This window comes from Aulonocara stuartgranti (assembly GCF_965226115.1).
Source record: "Aulonocara stuartgranti genome assembly, chromosome: 15".
Classification (NCBI taxonomy): domain Eukaryota; kingdom Metazoa; phylum Chordata; class Actinopteri; order Cichliformes; family Cichlidae; genus Aulonocara; species Aulonocara stuartgranti.
This window is the reverse complement of record NC_138951.1, coordinates 11,127,536-11,145,077: the sequence shown is the minus strand read 5'-3', so window position 1 is coordinate 11,145,077 and position 17,542 is coordinate 11,127,536. Positions and strand designations below refer to the sequence as shown.

The following is a 17,542-nucleotide window of genomic DNA, read 5'->3' as shown; positions in this document are numbered from 1 at the left end:
CTAATTAGACTACGCCTGAGGTACTGTGGTGTCCTCAGTGCTTTCCATACTGTAGTACCATGAAATAAACTTCTGTGCTGTATGGCAGATTTTGACTAAATTCCTTATTTTTGTGTCTAGCTTGCATTATGCTGTTCATTTCAGTGTGCGCACAGTTTTTTCTCTATTCCTCTTTATTACATTTGCCCTGTGGAGTCAAATTGTTGTCACAGCTCCTGTGTAGCTGTCAAGGAAATAGTTACTGTTTTGAATGGCCTAAGTACAGGTGTAGTGTAATGGTGGGTTCTGGCTGTGCTGTGGAAAGCAAAGCTTCTAACAACAGGCCTGAGGGGGAAAGAGAAAGTTACGACATACACACACACGAGGGGTGAGCAGATAAACTTACTCGGTAGCTTCTTTTTAACATTTATCAGACAAATACTTCCTTTTCATTTGGTGATAAGACAATTTTAAGCTTTTTCCGAGTAATGACCGTTTTATCAGAGAATATAAACTTTTCCGTCTGTTTTTTAAAGCCTTTTTTTTTCAAAATTTTCTGTAAACACAAATTACAGAACTACGATTATTTTTTAAAAAAAAGCTGCTGCATGATAATTGACTCGTTTCCACCGATATCATATGAGAGTCCGCTCCCTGGCCTTTAGGCGACGCTGTTTTACGCACTGCAAACCAAACCAAATCCTGTGTGAAGTGGAAGTTTTTCTGATTTCCACGTTTAGTAATCTGACACCCAGACTCTGAGCAGAAGGATGGACCCTTAACTCGGCTGGGAGGACGGAAGGAAGGAGCAGTCATCCAGCGAGCAGGAGCGAGCAGAAGCGAAACGCTGTACGCAAAAAACAGCCCCGTGGCTCCAGCAGCGGAGAAGATCTGGGTGCCAGCGCGTCTCCAGTTAACTGTCCGTCTCAATCAAATGATCTCAAAGCGACAAGTTTCACTTTCCGCATGCGAATGGGTGACTTTCCGCAGCGCTTTGTGAGGAGAAGAGGATGAAGAATTTCAACAGCAGTGCCCTTCACAGCCATAGCCAGTCTACCAACCACATTAGAGAGCGAAACAGCAGAAAGTACAGCTTACTCTCTGTTTTACCGTTGCGATTTTCTCTCCGAGGTTATGGGGTCTGCATGGCTACGCTGTTTCTCTTCTGTTTCGGCTCCCTATTTTACCAGCTGAACGGAGGACCTCCTAAAATCCTGCTAGACATCAGACAGTATCTCGGTAAGAACTTTTCCTTAAAAAACCCTCCTTCCTGAAGGTCGTTATCAAAATAATAGTAAGAAGTTGCTCTCCGCGTCTGGACATTTTTTTTTATCGGTAGGAGTTATTAAGAAACGTTTATCAAAAATGGAAAGGGTCTCTTTCATGAAACCCACCGGAGGCCACATCGTCTCCTCAACCTCATTCAGCCCAGGTGGACGAAACCGATTTTCTCTCGTGCTCATTTCTAAGTGTTAATTTATCCATGTGAAGTTTGTTTTAAACCCAAAAAGACCCCCACATTTTAATATCAATGCAGACACTAACTATTGCATATACACAGCTGTGTATCATCCCGAGTCAATATCATCCCGTCAGTCTACAAAGATGTGTGAAAAAATGTGAAGTTTTTTCACTCATTTTGTTTAACCACCTAAACCTGGGGTATTTATCGTCACTTTTACGCCGCTGTGAGTTCTAAGAGCATGATTGAGAGGTGTTATGGCAACTAGAACTTAGCAACTGTTAGGATTCATGCTGAAGACTGACGCCTCTTCTTGTACAGCCAGCTGGTGCGCTCCAGCCGCGCAGCTCTCATTACGCACGGCTTGCACCGGTTGAACGAGGGGTGAAAGGCTGAATTTATGCGGTTATTTAAAGCCTAGAGTGCATCTGTGGTTGTTTTAATAAAAAGCACGCTACAGTGTTGCCAGTTTTTTAATGTCAGGCAGGTTTCCAATTTAAAATATTCTGGCCTGAAGGGATTATTTTTAAATATTTATATAGATATATTTTAACATTACTTGGCAGCTATATTTCTGTCATTACAGTGCACTGGATCTTAACTACGGTAAAGTGGATAAAGTCTACTGTGTGTGTGAAAAAGAGCCCATTTGTGGCCACATCTGCCATAGACATATGTCTGAGTGTCAGCCTCTAGGATAAGATCTGTCAAGAGTCAAAAGGCAGTGTCTGCTTGTACAAGTCTGATCTTGTGACTTCAACCTCTTTGATACCCTAAACAGAATCAGATGCAAAGGTGATTTTCCAGCGAGAACACGGCCTGTGTCTTGAAAAAATTAGGTTGCATTTCTACCTATTTCTCACAGGGGGCTAACCTTTTATCACGTGATAAACATCTGGAACAGAATGAGAGTCACTTTCCAGGTCAGCTACTAATCCCCTGGGTCAGATTGGTTTCCTGTAGACACACACAAGCACACAGTCTAACCGACTGGCATACAAATACATAGGCAGACTAAAGCTGCACAATATTGTCAAAAATAACTTGGATTTCATTCAAAGCATAAGCACAGATTCCTAAAATAGAACGTTTTACCTTTTTTTTTTGAAGAGTGCTAAAATATTAAAAGTTCACACTGCAGAACATTCAACTTTGGAGCCTAATAATGCAATCTAGAAATCATGGCAGTCAACACCAGTTTATTTTATTTTAAAGTACTTGCACAAAGCTAATGCATGCATGGTGAGATAGCTTCCTTACTGCAGTACTGCTTCTAAGAAGTGCTCTATTCTGAACAAATACACTGATATGCCTAGGCTGATGATGGGGCAGATGTATGTGCTATTACCACAGACGAGCAAGCAAGAAAATTACATCAAAACACCATTAGGAAAAAAGAAATGTATAATTTGGTCCACAAGGCTGAGTGTTAATGGCTTATAGGGCATAAGCCATTGACACTCAGCCTTGTGGACCAGGATGAGGAATCCCTCTAGAAAATCTAGTCTCTGCTCCCACCTCCACGATTGATCTCCACAGCATCTCTACACAGAGACCCTGTGGACCTGAGCCTTGTTAAACAGTGACTCCACTGTAGTGTATGGAGTTCGGGAGGGTTTTTCTTTATGTAACAGCGCCACAGTGTAGCACCTCAACTGGGATGTGGATGACTAATCGTCTGCATTTATTATGATGCTGAGGCAATGAAGAACGACTTTGTAGCTGAAAGTTGTGACAGGGTCAAATCGATCATATAAAGTTAAAGCCTTTTTTGATGTTGTTTTGTTTCCTGAGTCTGAGTCAGCAGGTTTGTGACACATTTCAGGTAACTTTGTTGCATGTAAAACAGCTGTAGAAAGAGAAATCCAGTTGGGCTGGTGTGTGAAAGAGCTTGAGATGTGGTCTGCTCATTGTCTCTGTTCTGAAGTGTGTGTGGTCTTGAGGGAGAGACCGTGGAAGGAAGAAATCTAGGATAAAGGAGGGACGGTACAAAATACTCCTGTGATTGGGACTGCTTTGAACAGGTTCATAGGAAAGTCATTTTCACAAAGAGCTCACACAGTCTTCACTCTTAGTTTGTTGTGTCTGTTATTCAGAACCCAGATGCAAGCTCCAAAAACTGTATAAGGGGAAACTTCACAAATCACCAGAATTATGAGGAGAAGCAGACCTTTAAAATAAATGCCTCCTTCTAGTGAATAAAATAAATCAATTACTTTTAATATAATAGCTCTAAGCCTGGCGTTGGCATTTCTAACTAATGCACCACATTTTCTCTGATGAAGAGATACTTTATGTCTGTTGCTGTGCCTCGTTAAACACACGTGTGACCTAACTTGTGTTACTTTTGGCTGCGCTGTGCCAAGATGAAGGTGAGGAATCCTGTTGAGGTGGGTGAGTGTGGGCGTGCACGTGGAGGTTGGCAGCTTGATTTAGTGTGATTGTGTGATAGGTGTGTGGGTTTCTCTCAGTCAGATGTTGCCGGTAGGGAACAGACCTTGTTTTGTTTGGCTCGGTGGGGAGGTCGGTGGATGAGGATGTCACTCAACATGCCGTATAGTCGCAGTAACTAAACTGCCGTGCAGACCTTTAAACCTGCTGAATTTACAGCCTGCTCACCACTGTGCGTTCACACTCGCTGACCTTGTCTAACACTTTCTCGTGTCTGTCTTTCCCTCCTTTGCTCATAAACTGTATGCTGACCCAGCTACCTTGCCAGAAAATGCCTCTTCTTGCCAGGGGGTGTATGGACACGTCTGTGTGGCAAAAATCTGTATATAAATGAAAAGTTACAACAAAGTTTCAACGACTGGGAAAGAAGCGTTCTTCATATTTTATGTCATATTTTTAAGTGCTTGGAGCTGAGACAGCAAAACAGAGCGAAGCAAAATGTCCTCTTTAACTGTGCTCTTACTCAATACATGGTGCACTTACTCCTTTAACATATATTTCGATTTAATGGACTTTTAAGCAACATTTAAGTATGCACGTCTTTCTAAGTGTTTGTGTGTTGTTATAGCCCCCAGTCTTCTTGCCATGAATCATAAATGCTGAACTTGATGTGGCTGGGAGTCTTTCACCACTAACTTTGCTCTGCTTCTCAAAAGAACCCTTTAACCTTTTTAAAACACACACACGTAAATTTAACTTTTCAGAAACGGGCCAGTAAAGTGTCCAAGTTGGAGACTCTGGGGCGGTATTAGGGATTAGACAAGTATGCGTAGACACAGAAGAAGCTTTAGGGTCGCTCGGCCTCCCTTCAGTTTGTGTCATGTTTGCACCTTTGCTGGCCAGGAAGTGGTTCAAAGCAAACTTTTTAAGTGAATTCAAATAAAGTTTAGTTTGGCTGGTCAACGCTTAGTAGGTGTAGTGACACAAACTTTATATGTATATAATAAATTCAGGGAGGATGAGTTGGGAATTGCTGCAGAGAGAGAAAGGGAAGAACACATACTGTTCCTCGACCTCCTACAGACTCATGAATAATACACAACGAGTATAACACTGTGTCTTACATACCTTAACAGGGCTGAAACCGCTAATGTAGAGGTGCTTAAACTGTGGGGTGGACCAGACTAGTGTGGGTGATAACAAAGTTAAACTAAACTGAATTAATTAGATTCTAGTACGGGAAATAAACAAATAGCAGTTTGGTGATATATTGTGCTTACCTTTATTTTCTATTGCTCTACTTATATTATTGTATGCTTATTATTTTCTAAAATAAATGATGGAGTTTGAGGTGTGAATCCATTAATGGAGTAATTGTTGTAAGTAAGTCTGGAAGTTAATGAGATGGCGAGGCCTCTGTCGTCCATCAGTGTGTCTATCCATCCATCCCTCCCTCCACAATTCACAAAATTAGCTACTTTTCTTAGAGCGCTGAGCAGATTTTAGCGAAGATTGAACACAATGACCAACTAATGGATCCTTTTTCCAATTTTTATGCTCTTCTCCTCACTGAGTATTGCTCAGATTGCAGTGAAATTAGATTAATTTGTTTTGAATATGTCTAATTGAGAGGCTTCCTGCCTTCTTCATGGATTTTAATTCTCATTGGTTTGTACAGCGAACCAATGGCAGCTTACAACTTTCTTTTTGTGCTTCACTACTATATTAACCTGCCAGATGAGCTACTACATCATTGATATTCTGGTGGTCAAAGATCAGATGCATTAAACTGCTCATCATTCCTTTATTTCACATCAGAATTAGGGCTGCCACGATTTGTCGACTAGTCACGATTACGTTGACTATCAAAATCGTCGACGACTGATTTAATAGTCGACGCGTCGTTTGAAACTTTGTACGATCACAAAAGACGCAGGAATAAGTGGCAGGATTTAAGAGTGTAATAACGGACTGAAACAGAAGATGGCAGCATTGCATGTACAAGGATGTCAGCTACCGTTAAACCCCGAAGAAGAAGAAGAAGCAGCTGTGTCCCAGAATTCATAGCGCGGCCCAGCGCAGTTTCCAACAATGGCGGCAGCTAGTTAGTTTTAATGTTACTCTTATTATTCTTTCTGGGTCACAAAATAAACGTTTAACATATTTTCAGGCGGGAATGTAGCTGTGTAAACCTCAAATATCTGCTCAGTTTATCAGGACACCACATATTTTCAAAAGCGCTCCGACGTTTTCGGAGACATCTGTTACCCACTAGCTCGTTAGCGAGCCGGGGGCTAGGCTCACTAGCGCCGTGAGAACACCGGACTCCCCGCAAATCGTTTTCAAACCCACCGCCGTCTTTCGCTACTCTGGTTAAATATATATGAGTCACTTAGATAACTTAAAATGTTATTGTTTGGCTTTTTTTTTTTAGTATTTTATTTGTTCCTGAGTAAATCAGTTTGTCTGAGATTAAAGTTACAGCTGAATAAACGTCAAGCAGACAGCTGATTATCAGAAGTGTGAGATGCTCCAGAATATACTCCAGTGTCCTGTTATATTTTAGATAGCAAGGAGTTTATTAAACTTCACCGAAACAATCTGCAAATTTCATTAAAATTTAATAAACTATCATCTTGTCTTTATTTTTAGTTAGCACAGACCTTAAACACTTAAAGCTGTAAGCTAATGATAGTTATATAAGAGCAGATGCTGCTGGTGCAATAAGCTGTAGTTTTACGTCTAATGGATGATGATCTGATTAGTCGACTAATCGCAAAAATAATCGGTGACTAGTCGACTATCAAAATAATCGTTTGTGGCAGCCCTAATCAGAATAACCTTTTCGCTTTACCTTTTGCACCGGTGACCTTTACAGACCTCTAACTTCAAATCTCACCTTCTGCTTGAATTTAAATATTTTATAGTTCACAGTTAATAGTATATATTTTATGCACATGCATGCACATTTATGTTTACACTCATACTGAAAAAGCTGACAAGTTAGTCACATTAAAAAGCTTTTTTTGAATGTGGCAGTCATGTAAGTGTGAATTCTGGAGCAAACTCGCCACTGTAGTCACACAAATACACCCACTTCCTATTAAAGGATATTAAAAACAAGCTCTTTTTAAAATTTAAATCATATTTTGCACTTTTAAATGACAGATTTATTGGCACTGACTCTTTGCCCAAAGTGACAGTCTCCAGGCTTCATGGCAGTATACCAAATGTCACATAGAGTGAAAATCAGGCCAGTGCTGGTCAAGCTGTCAGTCAGCATTTTCAGCTGCCTAACAGGGTTGCCAGATATGCACTTTGAGCCTAAGTGAAATCGGTGATGTGGAAAGGTGCTTGAGCTCCCGGTTTAATTCTTTACTTAACACCTTTTCATTTTTGTTATTGACTTGTGCAGCAGATAAGCAGAGGTTACCAACCCAAGCACAGACATACATTTATTTTTAATGCTAAAGACTCAAAATAATCCAATATTTAGAATAATATTTTGCATCCATCCAGCACCTCCACCTGACAAGCCTCATTAGGAAGTGAAGGCAGGACAGCTTGGTCTACTTACTCTGTATTCCTTCTAACTGCAGGACTCAAGTGTTGAGAAAAACTACACATTACTTCCACTAGACCCCAAAATAACCCCTAACTGGCAGCACATCCAACTTAAATGCCAAAACAATCAGATGGCCCATAATTTTCTTAGGGTTGGTAAAACAAGCAGCCTTGCCTTCTGAGTAGAGTATTTACCTGCTTTGTAACACGCCAGATTCTAACTGAGTTTAAGGGTCAATAAAGGATAATCGGCTTTTTTTACTGAATGGAAACCAAAGGGGAAAAGCTTCAGTGCTTCAAATTAGAGGGGTTCGCAATGAAGACATGCAGTCATTAAGTTATTATTTTATGATTGTTACAAGTACTCCGTTAGGCATGCATTGATGATAATCTATTATCTTTTTTTGTGTGTTTTGAATTTTCAGGATAGGAAATCATTTGAAAAAAATATTTGTGTTGACCCTGTCATTACATAATGGAAGCAATTAGCATTACCAATTAGCATCTCCACGCTTGAGAGACTGCTCTCCCTCTCCAGAGAGACAGGCAAACACTAAAACAACACAGGGTAATTATCTTTCATTAGTGCATTTGTTTTTGCCACATGAAAAGAGAGCAGATGGAAAGAACATTACAAATGTACCAGTGCTGTTAAACTGCAACTGCTGTTCAAGGCTTGCTGAGCAATGATGGTTATAACCGAAGAGAAATCCCAGATGAATTTGTGGGCAATGGTTTGTGATCGGGTTTTTGCGCGGCGCTACTGAACGTACAGTGCTTCTTCTTTTTGCATGTCACTGAAGAAAAACATGAAATTTGTTCTACAAACTTGGGATGTGTCCAGTTAAACTGTTTCTGTAATGCTGTTTTCAGTGATGTTTCAGTAAATTGAGTGGGTATTTTGCAGTTGCTTTCCTGCTTTTTCTGCATATATCATGCAGCAATTAGTGCATGCTACTAACTTTAGTCTTCAATTGTATGAACCCTTTCCCCATGGTTTGTAAAACTAGACGATATTTTCTGATTATTGAGCCGTAAATGTGCTGGCACTCACGCTTGTCACTAGAGTGGCATTTTTAGGCCTGTCAGTGGCGTTTGTCATGCATATCCAAAGTTTTGGTAACCCGATGTGCACAGCATGTCTGACTCATATGCTAAATGAAAGAGCTGGAGGACCTACTGGCTTTAACTAGCCTTCACTGAAGTCTCCCTCGTGCAAACGACAAAAGGGCCACCATCATTTGTACCAGCTCAAAGGAAAATTCCCTCCTTCTTGATCTGCTGCATCTCATTTATGTTTCATCGGAGTAGCATACTTTCTGTATGTTGCCTCTTCTTCTTCTGCTTTGCTTAGCAGCAAGTATAAAAGGGCTGTCAAGGGCCACATCCCCAACACCACTGTCAAGGGCCACGTGCTTCAAGCATATCTGCGGCTTCCCGGGAGGAAATTCAAACCAAACCCCTTTGGGGTTGCATCAGGAAGGGCATCTAGTGCAAAAATCTGCCAAATCAAAACATGTGGATACCCACTTGTGAATTAAGGAGCAGCCGAAAGTAGTTTTTAGTTCTACCTTCTTAGTTATTGATGTGTTGTGGTGTTAGTAGATGGATTCGCTGTCATATAAAGAGTCTAGCTAGCTGTCTCCCCCCATTCACAGAGCGTCTAGGAAGCTAAGCAAAGTGGTTGCTTCAAGTTTATTAAGTTTATGATGTGAAAATACCCCATAAGCATTTATAAAACGGACTCTGTTTGTTTCACTTGTTTGTATGCTGTGTAGTCAAGAATACATCATCTCAAAAAAGCTTTGTCTTGTTTTAAAGGGTTGCCAAGTCACTGATGACGGCTGGCTGTGTTGACTTTTATGGTAGTGCTTGTGGTGATGTGTGAATGGGTGGGTGGCTCAAGGCCCGGAGCCACTGGGTGGTACCCAGGCTCATGCTTTTGAAAAAAGGTGACTACACACAGCATATCCCATAATTTAAAACATCATTGACCGAATAAATAGAGGTCCTGTGAGAGAATTAAGTGTCTGCTTACAGCGTGTAAACTGAGCTCCCGGCTTTAATCAACTCCTCCCTGTTCATTCAGAAAGAAAAGACCTTTAATCTGAATCCAAGTCCTTTCATGTCAAAAATAGAAATACAATAATTGCACCCTGCTACATGAGAATTTTTTAAGCTGCACCCTTCCTCATATCTCTGTGTCCTGGTGTTGTTAGCCATTTGGGAAGTCTCTTTGTTTACTTTGGCGAGTGGTAAATAACCCCACATTCCCCAGTTTATTGCCACAGATCATCTGAAATGTTGAGGACTTGTTTCTGCCAGCTGGCCACATACGTTTCCGATCAAACAGCAGGTCACTAAAGTCAAGCAATTATCTTCCAGTTTTATCAAGCAACTGGACTGAGAGTGTGAAACACATTACCAGAAGCCACAGGACTTGTTAAAGAGAAACATATTTGCCCGGTGGTCAGTGAGATCAAGGAAGCCTGGTTAACTTTTCTCAGAGTGAACTTACCACATCTTGGTCAGCCCACCCTCATTTCATGGAAGTGAAAAAGTAAGAAGTAGTTTAAAATAGCTGACTTAAATATATAGCAGGGGAGATATAGTGGGAGGGCCCAGCCCATGTTCTTGAAACCACTACATGCACTTTTGGGGATTGCAAGTTTTATGGAGCCTGTTTCCCTTTTTAGGTTCAGCGGAGTTAAACTGGTTTTTCTGTTTTCTAGATTCAGTTTATTTGCAAAAGTCATCTTTGAGTATATTTGAGACTTCAAAGCTGCACTTATTAATACGTCTATAATAACGATGTACTACAGGCAGCTGAAGGATTTAGTGAGAATTTACTTCTTTCGTAAAGCACAATTTAGCCTTTTCTATAACCTCTAGCTTTTAAGATTGTAGGAAGTCTTTCATCTACTTCAAAACCCTGACACAAAGATAAAGCTGATATTATTACAGTTACTGGTTACATACAGTACTTAACAAATTTACGTAAGGTTTTTTGTCACAACCACCCTAAATTAACAATAGTGGTAGCCAGAGGTGTGGACTCGAGTCACATGACTTGGACTCGAGTCAGACTCGAGTCATTAATTTTATGACTTTAGACTTGACTTGAAAAAATGTTCTAAGACTTGTGACTTGACTTGGACTTTTACACCAGTGACTTGGGACTTGAATTGGACTTGAACCGGTTTACTTGAAAAGACTTGATATTTTACCCCAAATATAAAATTTAACATGCATATTATATAGAGATTGAAAATGTGACGTCATTCACGGGTAGAACCGCAAAGGATTCTGGGAACTCGTGGCAAGCGGTACTAGCGCACGCAGGCTTTCAATTAAAATCAGTCACACAGCGATAAAAAGAAACACAAAAATGTCAAGAAGCTGTTGTATTATTAACTGCAATAGCCGGTCGCATGACAGCCACGGGAAGCCGACGGGTAAAGAGATCGGTTGTTATCGGATTACGTCGTTGAAGAGAAATTGTTCGAGCCATGTTTCCGAAGTGACAAAGACGCGACGGGTGGCCTGGATTGCAGCCATTCAAAGATCAAATATAACGTCCCAGAACCCTCCAGCTCACAGGTTAGTCTGCTCCAAGCATTTACACAAAGGTCAGTCTGCTGTTGTAGTTAATACGTCATTTTCATAACATAATTGGTGATATAGGTTACAAGCAAGTCTGGCGCTGAACAGAAATGGTCGCGCTATGCTCCTTTGTTTATTGTGCATAAATAGTGAATTGTCCTGACACAATATTGCGTTTCGCTTCTGTTATTATGGTACATTGACAAAAACATATACTTTTATTCACAGGATAAAACAGGTTTTTTGTATCACTAATTGTCCAGTACGATTACAGCATACAGTATTATTGTCACTGCTACATTTCTGTGATGCTACCAGAAATTATTTCCACTACTAATTAATTACCGTTGAGCTCAAAGGTCCTATTAATAAACGGTTAAGGAATGTGTATTTATGAAGACGATTTGTGAGACTGGTAAACTTATGATACGTACGATGGTCTTTACTTTCTACACGGTGCATTTCAAGGTCCTGCACCCATCCGTCGGTAAACTGTACCTGGGCTTGTTGCAGTGACCTGAAGTTACTAAACTTCATGAGTGTATGCACTCACTCCAAGAACCGTATGATTATAAATATGCATATAAATATGCTACGATGAGATAGCTGACTTCATCTAACTAGCAAATGTTTTCCAGGCTACGTTGGTGATACAGTTTTTTTTAATGTGTATGATATTTTTGTCATGCGATTTCAAAGCCGGTCCTACAACCGCATCCAAGAATAACATGCAGCTTATCTCAGAACTGTCGGTGAAAATTATTCTTGGAGCTAGGTTTAATTGAGCTGCATTTTAAAGAGGTGCAATTTCACAATTTGTGTATATTTTCTAAGTTCACTATTTTGTCATGTGTTGAGAAAAACACAGATTAAAAAATTACATGGTCTAATATTTACATTTAGCATAACTGCAACATGCTTTTTTTCGTTTTTTTTTTTTAAAGACTCGAAAGGACTTGAAATTCAAAGTTTCAGACTTGTGACTTTACTCGGACTTTTACACCAGTGACTTGAGACTCGACTCTGACTTGCCTGACATTACTTGAGACTTGACTTGAGACTTGAGGATAAAGACTTGAGACTTACTTGAGACTTGCAAAACAATGACTTGGTCCCACCTCTGGTGGTAGCTACCTGCCGTTTATTACTGCCCTGTGGACTCTGCTGCTGTAGCAATGGGAATTTCCCAACTCTGGGATTATTAAACAATATGTTATTGTATCTTACCAAAATCATTTTTAATTGTGTTTTCACTGTATTGCCACAGGTGGTCTAATACATTACAAATTAAAGTGCCTTGAGGTGACCGATGTTGTCCAGTCCAGTGTACAAGTTCAAATTTGGATATAAAAACATGAATTCTGTCATTTTTATTTTTTATCAAACTTTTTTAAAGTAGTATTCCTAAAATATTTGCGTGTTCTTATTTTTACAGATGGTCTAATACATTTGTTAGGCACTGTATATAAACAGTTGAGGGTGTCCTACACATATGCACAAAAACCCACACGTCACGTAGACGATGCCGTTATTTCACTGCTGTGCAAGTGGTGCAAATATTGACTTTATCGATTTCATTCCACTTCACGGCCCAGCAGCTTCTCCCTTTCTTTAATATGAGCTTTTCTCCCTCTATATTCTTGATATTTGAAAAAAAAAAAAAACACTCCTCACAGAAACTAGAAAAAAATATATATTTGTGATGAGTATTAAAAAAAATTTTTTAGAGCAAGACTCCATACCTTAATGCACAAGCAAGCACTTCTAGTAACAACCTCCACTCCCCACCCGAACAAAGCTTTAGGTAGCTGGTTTATATTTCAATTTGTCACTTTGTATCAGAGACACGAGACTGAAATAGACAGACAACCACAAGCACAAACTTTGACACATTTTGGTCATAGAAGTTGTTATTGTTACACAGCGCAGTTTGTTACCACTGAAACAGCTCGAAGTGAAACCTGTGTGTTCTGCTTTCAGTGGGCTATTATAGAATCGCACATTTTAATGCTCACATTATTACATTTACTTTCGTTTTTGCAATTTGTTGGACACTCTCAGCTGTTTTTCTTTTTTTAAACCTCGTAACAGGTGAAATAAATGCGATAATGTGTCCAGTTATCATCCTAAGAAAATACAATTATTTTAGAGCGTTTGAAGGATCATAGCCCGAAAAGCATTCTCAATATGGAATGTGGTTGTCCCCAGCGAAAAGCAAACATCACCTGTGCCAAATCTCACACCTCTGTCTCAGAATGTGTTCTCCTCTGAAACCCACCTCTGTCCCAGTGTCCCTCATTACATTTTTGTTTCTTTCAACACCCTCCCTGCCGCTTATATGAAGTCAAGTGTACAAAAAAAATTACAGCTAACTTCTCATCAAACAATTCCAAAAAAGTTGGACGTTATAGGAGTCGACGCTTTTGTCGCTGTTGTCACGTTTACCCTCAAAACAACAGCTTTTTCAAGTACTAAAGCAGAGATGTACTGTAGCAGTGTAGCTGTAACCCTGTACAAATGTTCTGCTCCGCTGGGGAAACCGCATTTTCCAGATGTTTTAAAAAGACATCTTGAGTGAAAGCAACACAAAGTTAACAAAGTCTTTATCCAAGAACGCGTAGCGTCCAAGAAGTTGTTCTTTTTCCCGTCCAGTTTTACAGTCCAGACTGAGGTTGAGTCCCTATTCTTCCCACAGAATTGCTTCTACAAAGCAATCAGCAGGTGTGGTTAGAGGTGTTAATTACAGGGTTGGAGAGGGATGATTTGTATCTGACTAGTGTTTGTGTGTCTGTGTGCAAAAGAGAAAGTGATGGGCTAAATTGTAATAGTTTATACGGTGTCTACTTTTTAAAACCAGTCAGAGAGGTTTCGGATGTATCCAGTATGAAGTTAAATGGGTTGCTGTTCATAATTTAGTGTTACTTCTTACAATTACTGTGTTGGTACATCCCTTAAAAAGCCATCACTTGTCTGGCCTGGTTCATTGGCACAGATCCTGGTTGTGTAGCATTTCCACTGACCTGCCCAGAACAACTTGCCTGTCTTTTGGCCCACCACCACTCTGCTGCTGCACCCGTCTGGTTTAGACTGTACTGAATTTGTGCCAGCTGGACCTGCCATTCCTTTGAATCCATCCATCAATCTGTAAAAACTCTAATTTTTTCACCCAAATTTTCACCAGAGGTATTGCAACACTCAAATCCTGCTTTGCTTTTTCCATTTTCTTACATTTCTGGCCTCCATCTTAATGTTATGTATCACTCCAAGTCCCCACTCACCCCTCTTCTGGTGGAAGTGTTTGCATAAACCTTCCATCTAAATTCTTTCCTGGACAGCAAACAGATGCAACTTCTGTGTTGTAGTGCACACTGCAGTAGACATGTGCGACACAAACAAATGTGCCACTGGGTATACCGGCCGTGCGATCTTGCCAGCTGGAACATTTGCCCCTAATCACTATGTGCAATTCCATTACATCCTCAACCACGCAATTTTAAAACCTCTCTTGTATCCTCTATTCAGTCGCTTGCCTATTCATCTGCGTGTGTTACTGTTTATTCATGTTTTTTTTAAAGATTTGTCTGTGTGTGTCTACAGAAAGTCAAGAAGTGTCATCATGTCCACAATTTTGCAAATGCACTTGCGTATATTTATGTCTGGGTTCGGAGCACAAAAGATATGTTTGAGCCTCTTTGCTCGACAGCAAAGACGACCCTCAAAAATTTTCTGTCTCTCACTTGTGCGTTTCATAACAGGTTGTTTCACATTTACCATGGAGCTTAGTGTCATCTTTTCTATAATTAGCCATTCAATTCTAATGAGGTGTTTTTGAAGGGCTGAAGAAAACCACTCACCACCAGCTAGCGTAGCTCAGCCCACATTGCCAAATTAAAGAGAAGCTTGATCTTTAAGGCCAGGCTTAGCCTGAGCCAGCACTCACAGATGGTAGGCTAGTGCACTTTAGTGAGTGGTAAACATAGAAAACATTGTGGAAAAAAAGTGGAAGTGCAGGACCAAGTACGTTTGCTTTATCTTTGGCATTACATCGGAGTTACACAGCATTGTGTCTGAGTTATTTTACATATGAGCCAAAAACGCGCGTTACTGAAAACATGCAGGTTAACTTTTGCCCTTTTTTGTCCTCTCATGTCTTGTAACGTAGAGAGGAGTACTGGAAGTCTAGGGCTGCGGCAAAATGAGAGGTGCCAAAGGCTTTTACTCAGGTGTGTGTGTGAGGGTGGACACTGATGAAGAAGAAGATGACTTGTATCAATTGGCTAGACAGAGATCGAGCTGGAAAAGATGGGCAGCAGGTTAGGATGATTAAAGATATAGATGGAAATGTACTAACAAGTGAAGAGAGTGAGCTGAGAAGATGGAAGGAGTGCTTTGATGAGTGGGGAAAATGAAAGAGAGGAGGATGGAGAGAGGAAAGTAAATGAATGAGGAAGTGCAGAGGATTAGCAAAGAGGAAGTGAGGTCAGCTCTGAGATGGTTTGGACATGTGCAGAGGAGGGATAGTGGATATACTGAGCGAAGGATGTTAAATATGCAGGAGGTAAACCACAGAGAAAGTTTGTTTGACAGTACAAAGGATAGGATGAGATGGTGGCAGATGATCACATGACCTGCTGTGCTTTTAGACAGCCATCATTAGCTTACCTACTAGTTTGAGTAGTTTCCGTTTTAGTATTATGACTAATTTGGAGCCATAATTAGCCGTTTGAGGAAATGCCATTTTTGACACTTAACTTCGACTTCATTTTTTTTCAATCATGATAGTTCCTGTTTAACTCTTTTTTGCCACCAACTGGTGAAAGTATTATTCAGAGCTTGTACAGGACATTATTAGTATACAGTATTCAGTAGTATCCAGTATAAAAGATTTTTGCCTTTACAGTTACGTGCAACAGTTTTATTCTATTTTGTTCCAGGTTTTTAATCAGTTGTAGTGTTTTATGTATGCTGCAGCTGTCAGATAAATGTAGTGTTGTAGAAAGGGGGATCGTTCTTTTCAGAAGAAACCTAAAAATGCTCCATTACAGTATGAGGACCTCAAAATAAAATGAGGTAATAAATGTACACAGTTAATACCACACCAGTGATTCGGCTGCGGACAATCTGTACCAAATGTGCATTAATGGAGAGGTACCCATTGCTTAATCACACGCTATGCTGTACAAGCTGGTGCCGTGCCGGTCTATTTATAAGAGTAGAGGATCCCTCTGGGTTGGTGTAAATAAAGGGGGTGAAGGACCAGCTCAAACTGGACTCATGTGGGTTATTCTCTTCAAAAAACAATTCAAGCTTCCCCGGCTGTGTTGCTCTGCAGAGATAGAAGCCACGCCCCTCGAGTCGAGCTTTAAAAGGGTTTGTGCGATCCGGTCGATGTTTATGCTGTGGAATATTAAGTGCTTTTCAGGGTACCGGATGGAAATGTATGGCGTCCCGCTTGGCACTATATCCTCATTTGCCAGATGTCCTTTACTTTACTGCTTCCTTTATCTCTTCTCTCCCTCTGTTTTCTCCTTCTGAAATCCCTCTGACAGTGCCACCTCCCAGACTAGAATCTTAATGAGTCAGACAGATTCCTGCCTTTATATTTATAGGGCGAGCTACAAGCATTTGCCTGCACAAAATCTCACAACTGACACAGCAATTACAGGTCTGTGCAGACTGTCTGCGTTTTTGAACCGTGACCAGGAGGATGTGACCAAAAATGACCACGACCTGCTCGGAGTTGCAGTTAGACACATGGAGGAGCACCGCTGTTGTGCGGCTTGGTCCTGATGTTTCCTAAATAGAGTACATGTATTGAGGTGAGAATATAACTAGGATCCAGACAACGCTGACTAAGCCAATAGTTCAGAAATTGGGTAAGGATGCAATGTTCAGTAGTTTTACGGCCCATATCAACTCATTACTCAGTACCGGGTTCAGTTTTCAACATGTTTTTAAGCCGCATGCCAGTCACAGACCATGAATGAATGCCAGCCATTCACAACCAAACAGCCTAGCCACAATTAAGAGCTAATTGTCCTAGCTGCCCTCAAATGACAACAAGCTGACCGTCAGATGGTGTTTATGAATGAAGGCTAGTTATTTCTTGCTGCACTTCTCTGACTTAATATTTGGCCTGAATTTGAAGGCATGCCCGTGTTTCCAACAGGCCAGTCGAGGGTAAGAGAGTTTCTCTCACCTTAAGGCCTTGCTGCTCCACCACTGCGCATAAATCAACAGCGTCGGCGGGTCGATGCCGTGTTTGTTTGCCTCTGCCTTGCATGCCTGTGTACAGTAGTGATATGTGTGTGTGTGAGAGTGAGCGAGATCTGTCAGACTAAGCAGTGTCCCTGCTGGGAAGGTGGATACAGTACAAGGTTTTAGTGTGCCGCCTCTAACCTAGATGTGATAAAGGCCAAAATGTGACCACGCCTTAACACGGCACAGCACATTTAGCACTTGTAAGCCTTTCTAATGCCCTTTCCCTCTGCCCCTGATGACAACCAGAGGAGGAGTACTCTTGGCAATCCACTGTTAATACAA

The 17,542-nt window shown here is 40.7% G+C and overlaps 1 protein-coding gene across 2 annotated transcripts in view; it reads left to right on the top strand.

Annotated features, from left to right (window-relative positions):
- The first annotated feature begins 579 nt into the window (after window positions 1–579).
- usta (uronyl 2-sulfotransferase a) overlaps window positions 580–17,542 on the top strand; it is a 58,795-nt gene continuing 41,832 nt past the window's right edge. The window contains exon 1 of one of the 2 annotated variants that reach the window (XM_082506769.1): window positions 580–1,218. In XM_082506769.1, coding sequence (XP_082362895.1) covers window positions 990–1,218 — 229 coding nt within the window. In that variant the 5' untranslated portion in view covers window positions 580–989. The remainder of the gene's footprint in view (window positions 1,219–17,542) is intronic. The other variant, XM_082506770.1, reaches the window with a different exon arrangement.